Here is a 15,032-nt window from a genome sequence, read left to right on the forward strand (position 1 = left end):
ATAGTTAATGTTTTTCACAGTCAGTAATTGATAACTGTAACATTCTTTTTTTCGTTGTTTCAATTTTCAGTTTGTTTTAAATAACAAACCTGTTCACCCGATGAAAAACTCGAAGTGCTATTATAAGACATCCTGTCATAGCTTTTTGGTACATAACGGCAACCGTAGATGCAACGCGCATTTGAAAAAGTGAGGCGCTGGAGAGCATTATTCGTTTGAATGCAAAATACAATTTCACCACTAGATGGGAGAAATTCCTACACACAGTCCCTTTAAACTGGACAATGACTTTCTTCTAGATCTGCTGTACAGCTAAAACAATCTTTGGTGCATTAATTTCCTGTTATCACTGTAAAGCTGCTTTGAAACAATCTATAATGTAAAAGCGCTATATAAATAAAGGTGACTTGACTTGACTTTCACGGTTTGCTTTATGTTACACAAATATTTAGTTTTAATACCATGTAGCCAAATAAGTTATAAAAATTTATGATTTTGAATTCGTATGTAGATATTTGGATTTATTGTTCAGAATGTACATATTCTTTTTTTAAGGCTTTTTTAAGGCTTTTTAAGGCTTTTTCCAAAGTTATGTTTCCGACTTCAGTGATAACATATGCCCAAGACCTTGCACAGTCCCAAACCTTTTACTAGTGACTATCCTGAAATGTGAATGAAAAGTGGCAGACTGAGAAAAATATAAATGCAATTCATGTGTATATGTATTACATTTACCCCGGGTTTCACAAACAAGGCTTAAGCCTATTTACAGACTAAAAAAACAGCATGTCTGAGCTTATTTAACTGAAAGCAACTTGCACTGACATATCCTAAAATATGTCACTGACATTTTTTTTTTTTTCTAAAGCACGTTTATAAAAGCTACTTAAGTGTCTTAATTGAACTAAGGTCTAATCCTGGCTTAAACTAAGCCCTGTCTGTGAAACCAGGCCATTGCTTGCAATAAATGGTGTTTCATCACAGTACACCAAATTGTGAATAAACGTCCATAGAGAAAAATACCTTTTGCTTCCATGATGTATATACAGCTAGGGTTGCCAACTGTCCCGTATTAGCCGGGACGTCCCGTATATTGGGCCTAATTTATTTGTCCCGTATGTGACCTCCCTTGTCCCGTTTATTGACTGCTACGCTGATCTAACCACTGGCTGATACAACAGCAACACGACACTTGAGAACGATCACGACACCGGTCATCATCCAATCACAGCCCACACTCACGCGCATCAGACCATACGAATAACAAACTCTAAATTGAGAATGAATCATTCTTTTGGGATAAATCATTGTTTGATTTGCGAACAGAATCCTCTGCTGTCTGGTGGCTTCCGGTTCGGTCCGGACTCACGCCAACGGCAAATCCCTTTCACTGCCACTGAAAAAATATTTTCATTCATCCAATTAAAAAATTTTAGGGTAATGGTTCACATCTATATTTTATAACTTGAGCCAATGAAAAATAAATAACTTGCCCTTACATGTCCGCGTTTTGATTTCAGCAAATCAGTTTTGGTGAATTCTAACAACGTGATTATTGTTCATGAGTCCAACATCCATCCAGCCACACAAGAAAACATGAAATCTACCTGTGGGAATAATATGTTGATGTGATTTGCTGCTCAAGAAACATTTCTGATAATTATTAATGTTTAAAAAAAATGTCAGGATTCTTTGATGAATAGAAAGTTCAAAGGAGATTTATCTGAAATAAAAAAGCTTTTGTAACATTATAAATGTCTTTACTGTCACTTTTGATTCATTTAATGCGTCCTTGCTGAATAAAAGTAGGCTATTACTTTCTTTAATTTCTTTCAGTTATAGTGTATAATGTTACAAAAGCTTAAATGCTATTGTTTTGAACTATGGTTTGTGTGTAATGTGATTTTTTTTTTTTTATGACCTTAAAATCCGTTTTAGAATTAAATTGTACATAAATAGATTAAGCAAAACAAATATGTTTATGTCTGAGAACCTTTTAAACACATACAAACCTGAAATGACATATACTGTGTGATACAGTACAACATTTTTGAGTGTCCCTTATTTTCCTGTAAAAAACCACAATTGTCCCGTATTTTTCTTTTCTGAAGTTGGCAACCCTATATACAGCATCTACCAGGAGGGGCAAACATGGCTATGCTAAACTTGCCAGACCTTTTCTTTTACTGTCAGTTTTTAATGTTTGCGACCGTGGAAGCAGATTTGCATTGCTTAGAATGAGTAAGCAGACCTGTCTATGTTAAAAGCGGTGAGGTCATTGTCTAATCATCGCCGGCTGTGTCACCACTCATTATATCCAGGTCACCACAGGTCTCAGTTGGTGTCTGTTCGAGTGGCTGGAAAGGAGCGTGGAATAGGATTGTTATACATTCTTATCAGAAGAAGGCTGCGTCTGCTGAGGCTCAGCACAGAAATGTCAGATGTGTCCTCTACCTTTGTGATAAAGAGACACTGGCTTTTGGTTTATTCACTAAAGCCCCGTCAGACATTTTCGTTCTCACTCTCCCTCTCCCTCTCCTATCTGCCTACATCTCTCTGTTTCTCACCTGTGTTTGTTACTCTCTTGCTGAAGTTTGCTCAGACTGGTATATTGGCTCTGGGAGGCTGTAGGCCCCAATATACACTCGCTTAGGGGTAAAATTGAGTTTTTGTTTTTTTTAAGGATTCTTTTATGAACAGAAAGTTCAAAAATATTCATTATGCAGTCATCTTGATAATTATATGCAGTCATGCAAATACAGCTCTAATCTACTTGAATGGGTAATACAAACATTTTCACAATTGTTTGTTAAGATCATATTCCAATAACATGTTTTAAATCAGGAATAAAATCAGACACAACTTGGTATTGTATAGTGTGCTGCTTTAGCTCAAATAAAAAAATCAGGTTGATTCATCTAATGTTCATGCATGTTCTATCTAGAGTAAACAAACAGGTGATTGGCACTTTTAGCTGTGAGGCGGGAATTCCATTCCCATAGTCGCTATATTGAGCTGTGTTTTGCTCTTTTAAGCTCTAAGTCGGGACTACAGCTGCCATTTTTAGTGCTACCATTTCTCTCATTTAAAGTATCCTCCCTGTATAATGTTTCTGGTATGGTTAACTAGTTTGAAGTTTGATGAAATGATAAATCTGTGGGACATCTGAAAAACCTGTTATTTTAGAAAATACATTTTGAACCCTCTTACTCTTTCTCAAGATAGAATAATGTGACTCATCCGCGGTACTGTACATCCACACAGCACTGAGTCTCTCTCTTATTCTTCCTCTCAATGGCTCTAAACTCCCCACATTCTGCCTGTTATGTAAGAGATCTGCTCGGTAGCTCTGGTAGCTGTCCGTGTTGTTGTTTTAGCACACTGAGGTGTTGTTATGTAGCTGACCACATTTGGTCAAGTGCTCCATTCAGAGGCTGCAGATGAAACGCTCCACACGGATTTACAGGTTTGGTGCTTGTATTTTTAGCCCCCTGCTAAAAATACGTGTTTTGCTCAAAAGTGTTTGTGTGAGCGGTTTTAAACCAGGGCACACATGCCATTGTTCATAATTCATGCAGCAGCGGTTAGAAAAAGCAACACTGAATGTGTTGTTCCGCTCCAATTAAACATTTATGTTAATCTATGTAGATCCAGGTGCTTCTCTGTGAGCGAGCCAGAGGGATTTCATTCACCAGCATGGCTCTGTCTGCTCATACATTTATGCCAATGAATGCTTTTTATCTAGATTTTGAGAAGCCTTCTGTAGATCGAAATGTTCTGCAGATGTCTGTATTTGTTATAAATGTCCTTACTTGTAATCTTTGTCATTTTTATACAGATGTTATACTTCTTCTTTGTCTGGATCATTTGATGTCAGTGTCACCGAGCTTGAGGAACAAACTCCAAAGAGAATCAGTTGCTATTGTTCATGTTCTGTCTGTAGCACTGACTCCAGCAAGCCTGCCTCTCAATACCTGTCTTTCTCTTTATTCTCCTTTTTCTTCTCTTTCTGCTTTGAGAAAGCACAAAAACAAAGTGATATCTATATCTGCAGTCGCTCAGATTTTTTTTTTAACTCCCCACCCCAATGAGACATCCAGCTCTGTCCCTATAAAGCATATTAAATGTCAGAGATGGATGTCTGTGGACATTTTCAGAGATGAGAGCAGTTCAGGGAGGTGGTGGGACTGATTTACATGGCTGGAGCCAACCCACAAGAGACCTGCACTAGAGTCAGTGAGATCTTTTTTTGGACTTGTTTGGCTCGTACATGCCATGAATGGAGAATTAACTCTCCTGCAGGTCAAATCACTATGGAGTCTTTAGGAGAAGAATATTACAGCTGAGATATAACCCAGCTTTTGTTTTAAAGCTGCAGTGTGTAATTTCGGCTCGTAATGTAAGCGTTTATCAATGGGTCATTTCATTTTCATTGATCGGCCACTATGACTGAATATTGGTAAAGTGTTTACAATATTCAATGAACCCAATCTATGAATGACTTTTATATTTTATTTTTATTATATTTATTTGTGTATTTATATTTTTATTTTATTATATTTCAAATTATCAATTAAGATCTTACATAATCTATTTTGTACTGTTTTGGTTTCGTTTTCATTCTATTCCTGATTGTCAGTGTTCCCTGTCATTATTACTGTAGTTACCTTGGTTGCTGATTTGAGTTCCACACCTGTTCACTGTTACGTTGATTATTGCATTTATTAACCCTTGGTGTTCTCTATTGTTTTGTGTTATTAAAAAGACTTTTGGAATTCATTCTGATTTGTGCATGTTCATCTACATGTGACAGTTACTGAAAATGCAGACAATTATGGCTAAAATTCTGTTAAAATTCTATACTATTTTATCTAAATAAATAAAATATAAAATGCCAAAAAAATCTATCATTATAATTATAATGTAGGCTATGTAAAATGGATAGCCTATACAATGTTATTACATTATTATAGTTTTTAAAGATGAGCTTTACGTGATTGTTAAATGACAAATTGATTTCTATTAATGACTAATTTGGAGGCAGGACTAACCATTTATTTATTCATATCCTCTTCAGTCCCCTTTTTGTCGCTTCCTTTATTGTCCTCATCTATCGGTTTTCTGTTCACAGGTGTTGAAAGGTTCTAAGAAGCTCTCCATGTCAGTCTGTTCTATGGGACGGATCCCGGGTGGTTATGTTACCAATCACGTGTACACATGGGTGGACCCTCAGGGCCGCAGTGTGTCCCCGCCCCCAGACCTGGTGGACCAGCGTGGCTCAGGAGGAAGACACTCGGACATCCAGCAACTTGGACACTCACACATACGCCACGAGGATGCTGAGAAGAAGGTGAGTTTAAAGAGAGTTCATGATGACAGATTAATTGGAACTTAAGGCAATTAAAAATTCAAGAGCGAAGTTGTAAGTGTTAAACATCTGCGGCTTTTCCCTCTACGTTTTATTCTACTCAGTTTATTCATATTAGAAATGACAGCTCTAACAAGTGTAGAAATGAGTGTAATGCTTCAGTGATTCCTCTCTGCTAACTGCAAACCAGCTCTGCAGGTTTTTTCTCTATAGGTGCATTAACACACACACACACACACACACACACACACACACACACACACACACACACACACACACACACACACACACACACACACACACACACACACACACACATACACATTCATCAACTTTGCTCACTAAGCCCTCTCACACCTTCATCCCAAATTCTGCCTCTTCAGCTAAAAACACCCAAAGGACAGCAGTCACCCATCACAACACTGTCGACAAGGTCCAAAATCGTTGCCACCAGATGCAAGTTACAGTACGAAACACAAAGTCTGTCATGACTCAAGTGACTAACAACTTTTATCCTAGTGAAAAATGTATCAGAGGTTTTTATTGCATATCTAATAGTTTTTTCCCCCCCATAATCCTAAATGTTTTTTTGACCATGTGGCATTATATATGTGAAATACTATATTCTAATAAAAGTATGCATAGAAAAATCACAATCTGCCAGATTTTTGTACTGTCTCTGTAAAGAAACAAGATAAAAATAGCTGGCAGATGTGGCAAAGTTAATTTTGTACCTTAACAGCCTATAAAACCATCTGCAAACCTATAAAGCCATTAACTTCTACAGAGATTTTCACTCATAATAACTGTCTAAACTCCAGACAATGGTTAATTCAACAACAAAAACTGTTTGTTTCTTGAGATTTAATTATGGATGATTTGAGATTCGAGCCCTAATTACAAGCACTGACAGTGATCTATATGTTTTGGATGGAGGCAGTGGAGCATGTTAGCTGCAGTGATTCTTTAGCGGGAGTCGGTGCTGTTGTGACTTGGCTTTGGGGCTGCTGATAAGAGTATTTCGGGAATATTTTAGGCCAGACTCACCTGAAATGATCTTTATGTCAGTGTGATTGATATGACCCATCTGAATTATCATCTGGGTTCAGATGAACTAGCCAAATCCATTACCCATTTATCACACTACGTGTAATGCATGAGGTATAAATAAGGATGTTTGTTTACTAATCTATTCCTGTTTATAATATATGTACTGTATGTTTCATAATATATGTAGCATTGTCTGCAGAGCTGACCTTTAATGTCATGAGAGACACTATGAATTCAAACTAGAACCTTCCAGTAAGCAGTCCATTAGGCTACATCAGACACATATATAATGGCAGAAAAGGTCAGAAACTGGCTGCTTCATCTGAAACCTTTCATTTTGCTACAGATTCACAAAGAATCTACCCTCATAGTTAGTCTGAATAAAGCTGAGGACAATTATATCTGGATTTTGGGAATCTGTTGATTGTTTTAGTGCTAAACGATGCAAGACAAATGAGAACTAATAAAACATAATCACCACGAAGATCAAACCTGCAGTCAAGTTCACAGAGAGGTAATAAACAAAGCTTTATTTGATTTGTTGATAATTGTTCATTGGGGTTTGGATGCCGCAGTGGTTGGTTGTGCTGAATCCCAGACTTGAATCTTATTGGTATTTCATTCAGCTCGAACATCACTAGAATTCTGATGGGTGGGTGAGTCAGTTTATAGTCCTCTTCATTGCCTCAGCATTTACCTTTAGTAATGGGGCATCCATAATGAGCAAAATGAAGTGCAATCACATTCTCAACTGGAGGGTAAATATCCCACCCACTACCTTAATAATCCACTGTGTCCTATGCGTCTGTTTAAAGCACTAGATACCTGCTGCTTGGGGGTAATGCTGTGGCTAATTTCAGTGTGGTCTTTCATTTCTTTCAATACATGTGCAATAAGTCACTGTATTTTAATTTTTAGGCACTTCATGTTCCAGATTTTAACTTTTCTTTTTGTTTTATGAAGGTCACATTAAGCTTCTATAACTTTGTCAAATTATGTAAAATGTGTGAAAATATTATTTAATTGTATCTATTTATTAAGGTGCCAACTATAAAATGAGTTGGCTGTTTTATTTCATAAATAATGAAAATAAAATGTTCATCACTGTCATTTTGACCAAATAATACTTTTAAGCACAATGCCTCATTTGGGATTGGGAAACTGTGGCTATTTTCATTACCTTCAGAATAAATAAGCAAGTAAATAAATAAATAACAATTTTCAGTGATGCATCTATATTCACTGTTGGATATTGTTAGTGAACAAAAGTGCCCAAAGTTAAAGAAACACCCATATTTGTGTCCAATTACAGTAGATTACAGATGGGGAAAAAATATACATACATACAGAATAAATATAATACACTTTTGTTAATGCAGCCACAGTATAGCCACAATGAAAGTGTGCAAATCGGAGTTTAGAATCTGAAATAAATCTGTTTATTTATAAATAACAATTTGTAGCTGTGATTTAAGCATTGAATCCAACAGAAACTCTAGCATTATCTGTAAGTTTTGAAATGTTTATGACAGACATCACTGCTGTTTTTCTCCTCATTTGTATAAAGTTGAACTTTTTGACACTCTCAACCCTTTCTCCGCTGTAAATTTCGCAATATCCCGTGGGAGCCATAGTGCTGCAGCTCCTGAGGAGAATGAATTGGACATGTGTGGTTAGATTGCTTTAGGAGCTTTGCAATTGTGAGGACTTGTTAGTGTATGCATAAACAAGTGAAATGAACAAAATAATATGTGTGTGTGTGTGTGTGTGTGTGTGTGTGTGCTCCCCAGGTGAACATCTCACTGGATGACGGGCGATCTTTGGGTCTGATGATCCGTGGGGGTGCTGAGTATTCTCTGGGCATCTATATCACTGGAGTGGACCGAGGGTCTGCTGCAGAGTACAGTGGACTAAAGGTAAAATATCCCGAGTCACAATTTGAGAACTTTGCAAATCTTGAGAGCCCACTTTGACTTTATCGCAATCCCTTGACTCGGACGTGAGCTGAGTCCTTTTTTTCAGTCTAAATTACAGCATAGCTTCTCTTTTGGGTGGGAGCAGTGTGCAGTGATTTGTTACTAAGGTTGCGAGGGAATAAAGTGGAAAACAACTCATTTACTGAGTGCAAAATGTACATGCCACCTGACATCTGACAGGAAAGTTAATGTTTGAAACTGCAAGTCATTGTGTTTTGACTGGAAATATTCTTCACCTGCTTGCTTAAAACGAACACATTGTTTCAGACATGTTGACATCTGATTTTTAGTTTTTTGAAAAGCTGCTACCAGTCAAAAGTGTTGCTGGGGTTCGGCATGTCCGCATTTAGTGTATCTAATTCAATTTGTGGTGTGAGTATATTGGTTGAGGCGGCCCGTGCCAAACTGGAAAATGTGGAAACAAAGCGGCACTAAATCCAAAGCTGGCCTCATAAAAGATTGAGCGGGCTCTTAACATTTTGGCACCAGTACATGGACAGAAAGATGAAAGATGCTTCTTCTTTATCCAGTCAGCTGGAGAATGGGCCGGCCAGGCTTTTTGGAAAATAAGAAAAAACCTGAGTCTTCATCATAGCATCAGTTTTGCTTTAATCTGTTGAGATTAATTGTTTTGCTCATAATAATCAATGATTTGTGTTTTTTTTTTAAGTCCAGACTTCTTGCTTAAATTTTTGTCTCTCTTTGTATCCTTATGTGCTTGAGTTATTCAGTGATTGGGCTTCAGCAACTGCCTCTGCCTCAGAGACAGATAAATATTTTACGTCACCTTTTTGGTAATGCAGCTCTGTGATTCTGCATGTCCACAACCGTTCATTTGTATTCTCGCTGCTTTGTTTCATGGCAAAAATATTAACAAAAGGGTTTATTTGTAATCGTCTCATGTCAGGGTTGGTGTTTACTTTTGCTGGTGATAATGAGTTAGACATTTCTTATAATTTGGCAGGATAGTGAGACAACATAACATTAAGGGCCCTATTTTAACGATCTGAAACGCAAGTGTCAAGCGCAAAACGCAAGTAACTTTGTGGGCGGGTCTTGGGCGCTGTTGCTATTATACCGGCGGGATAAATGACTCTTGCGCCGGACGCAAATCTAAAATGGGTTGGTCTGAAGTAGCTTCATTATTCATAGGTGTGGTTTGGGCGTAACGTGAAATAAACCAATCAGAGCGACATCTCACATTCCCTTTAAGAGCAGGCGCGCTTGTTCCATGGTGGATTGATATTATAACGGCGGATTTGCCAGGCGCACGCCAGGAGCGGTTCACAGCCGAGGAGACCGACGTTCCCGTAAAACACAGAGAAGTGACGTTGGGGATGGGAGAAACCCAACCAAATTAGCTTCGGTTAAACAGGCGTATAAAAATGTGGGTAAATGAAATGTGTAAGCTAGATTTATGCCTATTTTTTCACATATTCATGGACACAACAATGATTTCCCTCTTGTGTTAATATTTTTCCTTGTAATAATGTATGGTTTTCTAAAAATGAGAACTGCTGCATCTGTATGTAGATGAGATAAGCAAGTGCATGCGCGTTGTGCACACGCTACATTGATTATGGCCAAGCATGCGCCCTTAAAATAGAATATGAATAACATGCGCAACACGGAATTGTTTTCTAAACCTGCAAAATAGCACCAGGGAACGTTTGCGCCGGAACACACCTCCTCTTTGCGCTGAACCGCCCCCGGGAGCGCAAATGCATTTCCTAGTTTACCGACGTGCGTCTGTGGAGGGAAAAGTCTGCTGTGCGCGGGTGCAAAATAGGAATGATATATGCGGCGGTGTACAAAGTCAATTGCGCTGGGTGCAAGATTGGGCCCTAAGACTGTCTTGTTGAATTTATTCAGCATCAGAATGGTGATATAGTGTATCTGGACAGAAATGACGAGGATCACTAGTCTGAAGATGTAAATGTGAAGATTTTAGACAGGGATGACAGATGGTTAGCCTAGGTAAAACTAGAACATATATAAACCAACAGTGTCAATGTTGTGTAGGTTAGCATGGCTGTTGGTAACATTTTAGAATAATGGTTTGTCATTAATAGTATGCAGGAACTAATGCAGGAAAAATGTGTAGTATTACACTAACACTTCAGCTACTATGAATAACTAATATGGAAAAAAACTTTACTAATCAGTAAGTAATATCAAATTTAGGACTGAGATAGTTCAATGTTAGGTAATCAATAATTACTGAATTGGCCTAATTAATAACTATCTATTATCAATTAATTACTGATCACAACATTATTGTGTGTCTGAGACATAATCAGTCATCCTTTTTACTCGTAAAATATAGTTATAAAATGCATCACTAGATACTCAAGTGTTGCCTAGTCACTCTGCAGGAACTACTAGTGATCTGGACCATTGATTACATATTGATTACCTGTTAACTCACTGGCGGAAGATGCTGCAATTACACCATCTGGCTGCAAAGAGCATCTTTCTCCAATAACGTCCATTCAACAATTACATATATGCTGATATGTTATTATTTTAGACCCCGCCTAGTGGTTTGGGACTGTTATTGTGGTGCCATTGCCCGATCAGGGCTGTCATGACATTTTCCATTTCATTTTCCTTCTGCTCTAGAGCAGGGGTTTTCAAAATGGGGTATCTGGAAGATGGAAAGGAGTGCTAAAGGGTCAATTATATTTTTTTATATGATATATATGTTATATATGTGTGTATATATATATATATATATATATATATATATATGTAATTTTTTTGTGAGTTTATTCAGATCTGCATCCTGAGCACACGTGGGAACTATTATATTATGACTATTAAATATATAATTGCTATTATATGACTATTAAATTACGAAAGGTGAAAACCATTTTTGTCTGCTGATATTTTGATCATCTTATAAAAAAGGGCTCTTGCACAACCAAGACATACAAAAACACTTGCACTTATAGCACATGCTATGAATGTCACCTAAATGTCTACCTCCGTACAGCAGCTTTCCCAGAAGTAGCTGGGAGACGGTCCTAATTTTTTCATTTAATTGCATAATGCAATTATCGGCCCCAATAATTATGAGTCTTTCCTTGTGGTGGATTTGAACCATTTTTTTGCAAGAACACATAAATCTCCCACTGGGCTCAACAGTGTTCTGTGTGGTGCGCAACTGTTGATGTACTGCTCTAATGGAAAGTGGTGGTGGAGATCAGGAGATGAAAGATTGACTGCTTATTTTTTGGAGAGGCTTTTCATTTTGCTTTCTCTATAATTGTTTGGGTTTTAGTGAAAGTGTGCTTCTTCATTTGTACCTCTCATCAGTGGACCAGAGGTTCCACTCCACAATGAACCTCTCTAAACCCCAGTCTCCTCTTCAATAAGAAATAACAAAAAAAAACTCTCTTTCTAATAGCTGTTAGAAGCAGAACTAAATAAGCCAGGAGATGAAAGGACTCTAGACACACTTACCATGAATGAAGTGCTTGATTAAAGTTTAAAGAGCTGTGAGAATCAGAGGTAAAGGTTTTGTTGTGTCTTAATCAAAATATTTATTGTGCAAGTAGACATTTTTTTTTATTTCAGTTTGAAAATATCTGTTCTATATTTTAATGTATTTTAAAATGTATATTATTCATGTGATGGCAAAACAGCATTTTCAGCATCATTACTCCAGTCTTCAGTGTCACATGATCCTTCAGAAATCATTCTAATATGCTGATTTGGAGCTTAAGTAACATTTATTTTTATTATCCATGTTGAAAACAATTGTGTTGCTTTTTTTGTAGAAATCATGGTACATATTTTTCATGCTTCTATGATGAATTCAAAAGCATTTATTTGAAATAGAATATATTTATTATGTGTATTTATATATGCATTTATTTATTATTATTGATACATTTATTCAATTAAAGTTTTTTATTTTTTTATCGTACTGACCCCATTTCTGAAAGATAATGTGTATGTAATATAGTACAAAACAGCCTGCCTCAATGTAGACTGTGGCGAGCAGGATGAGGCCGAGGGCTGTGAGAGAACGGCGCGAGGCCGGTGGCGTGATTACTGATGAGCGACACCTGCGCGACGCACCGGTCTCGGATCTCTCATGGAGGAGTGGAAGCATAAAAGGAGGAGCGACGACAGTGAAGAACGAAAGAGGCCAGGCCTGGATTTGTGTGAGGAGCTGCTGTCTTCATTTTGTATTGGTTTACTTATTTATTAAAGTTTGTTTGAATGTTCGCCGGTTCCCGCCTCCTTCTTCCCATAACAACGAACGTTGTTACATAGACATTTTCTACAACATTTTGGATCCTGCTAATTTATTTATTTTTTTAGATAGGGCTTCTGGCAAAACTATGGCCTTTGAACTCATTCCATAACTGCTTTCTTCTGAACCGCATTTCACTTCAAGCAGCCACCCTCACCCCAAAAGCCTTTTCTCTTTCAGTTTAACTCAGAGCCACGCAGATTAAACTTCAGCTGCGCTGGAGGTAAAACTGACTGATGGCTCGGCATCTGTCCCATCTGCATAGCTCAACACTGGGCCTAATTAATGTCCGTTCCCCTTGGAGATGAGCTGGGCTCACCTGGATCTGTGGCGGACGTTCGTCAGACACATTTATCTGTACCTCACTGCTGATGGTGTCCAGTGCATCTGTAGCTGACAGATGGATGTGTGAGGCCTGCACAATGTGTTTTTATATTTGAGGAGGAGCTCTAAAGGGATTCTAAAGCCTGTATAATAGCTTTGTTTTTAGTCTTTTATGGTTGTTTCATTTAGATCCACCAAGAGAAAACTACCAGAGGCAACCGATGATGGAAGAAAAGCTTAAAAAACTGCCCAGTGAGAAGCCTCACAAGAACTTATATCAGTCATGTCTATAGTCCTGCACAGTTATTGCTCCTTAATGTGTTAAAGTGTTCATAAAGTAGAATGAGGCAAGATTAAGCTTGCTTTCTCTGCATGGACACATTTGCTTTAAATAACACATATACTGGCCCCAAAATGTCAGGGGCTATACAAAACATTTTATCTTACCACTAAGAGTTCTCCTAAATAGCAGTAAAAGTTCTTAGGTAAGAGTTTCCACTTAAAACCTATTCACAAAGCTGCTGAGACCAACTTTTACTAAGGAACAGAGAGAAATCTTGAAAATCAAGCGTAGCGTTGGTTCTGGCAGGACACGTTAGTCAAGCTTGCATCAGCAGACTCTCAGCTGATCCACGTCTACCTATAGGAATACGACGTCTATCGCAGCATCCATATATAAGCTCCTTCACTATTTCAACAGCAATCGCGTTACTCAGGAGCTAATTACCCTCCTCCATCCCCAGCTCCTCCTCTCATCAGTCAGGATTTGTCATTCTGATTCCCCTTTGAATCAGACTAAATTCTCGAATTATGTTGTACATCAAAATATTGAATTAATGATATCTGCAATACATTCATGTTGGTTCTGTTCTGTTTACCCTAAGGGGGGTTATTGCTGCTCTCCCTGCTCTTATCCATGCTAGGCTGCATGGATGCACAGGGAGTTCTTGCCCTGAACAGAACCATACCGCCAATCCAAACTATATGCTAATTGTCAATTGTATTTGACGATAGTGGTCCTGACGGAAATCAAGCTTTTAATTAATGTTGTTTATATGTCTATTTGGTGTTTTTAATATGCTTTAAGATAAACCATGTGCAAATCCAAAAGTCAACACGACAACACCATTGCTGATTATTTTCTCCTTAAAACTGCAGCGAACCAAAGACAGCCTCAAAAACGCAGTTTTTGGCGTCAATTACAAACCAATTCAAGCCTGTTTCAGACCCTGACAATGTTAACAAACAAGAGGATCGTGCATTATAGATTTCATGCACAGACTTTGCACGGATTTCATAGGATGTTTCAGAATGGTATGTTTTTTTTTGTTTTTTTTCTTATAGATATGATGTTATCCACCATTTAATCATATTTGTCGGAGAACGTCTCGGATTACTTGATGTAACCTTGGACCGTGCAGTTTTAAAAAAAATGTGCTTATAGTTTATTTTTTAAATAAATGCCACTTTTATTATTTGATTATTGATTCAGTCTCTAAAAAAGTTGAAAAGTACCCAGAACAGAGCTTAAGCTGCACTTAAGCTGCTTACGTGTCTAGGTTCATTCTGGTAATGCATATGAACATGTAATGCATGTCTCATTGTGTTATTTGAATGTTTTGCCCTGTCAGCTGTTTAACCATACAGCATATGCTTTTGCACATTTGTATGCTACATGTTTGATGTTAGTGATTGTCCCCAAAGGATTAATAAAGTATATACAGTAGTTATGTAGAGCAGTAGAGGGCTATTAGAGGAGAGTGGGATGGAGGGATAGCAGAGTGGTAGAGAAAGTGGTGTAATGGTGCAGAGGGTGGAGGAGTAGAATAGAGGGATGCAGGGCACAGTGGAGCGTTGGAGATTGTGATAAAGGGAAAGAAAGGTTGGTAGAAGAATGCCAGTGGTTTCCCCTCTGGGAATAAATGAATGACCCTTGAGTTCCTGAAGCCCCCCCCATTCTCTCTCTCTCTCTCTCTCTCTCTCTCTCTCTCTCTCTCACACACACACACACACACACACACACACACACACACACACACACACACACACA

General features: G+C 37.9%; 1 protein-coding gene across 1 annotated transcript in view; it reads left to right on the top strand.

Moving 5' to 3' along the window:
- Positions 1-15,032, top strand: part of whrnb (whirlin b) — a 57,145-nt gene that overhangs the window by 14,807 nt on the left and 27,306 nt on the right. Inside the window, exons 2-3 of the mRNA XM_082169298.1 lie at positions 5,132-5,350; positions 8,209-8,334. Of these exons, the coding sequence (XP_082025424.1) occupies positions 5,132-5,350; positions 8,209-8,334 (345 nt within the window). The remainder of the gene's footprint in view (positions 1-5,131; positions 5,351-8,208; positions 8,335-15,032) is intronic.

This window comes from Leuciscus leuciscus (assembly GCF_965113295.1).
Source record: "Leuciscus leuciscus genome assembly, chromosome: 5".
Taxonomy (NCBI): Eukaryota; Metazoa; Chordata; class Actinopteri; order Cypriniformes; family Leuciscidae; genus Leuciscus; species Leuciscus leuciscus.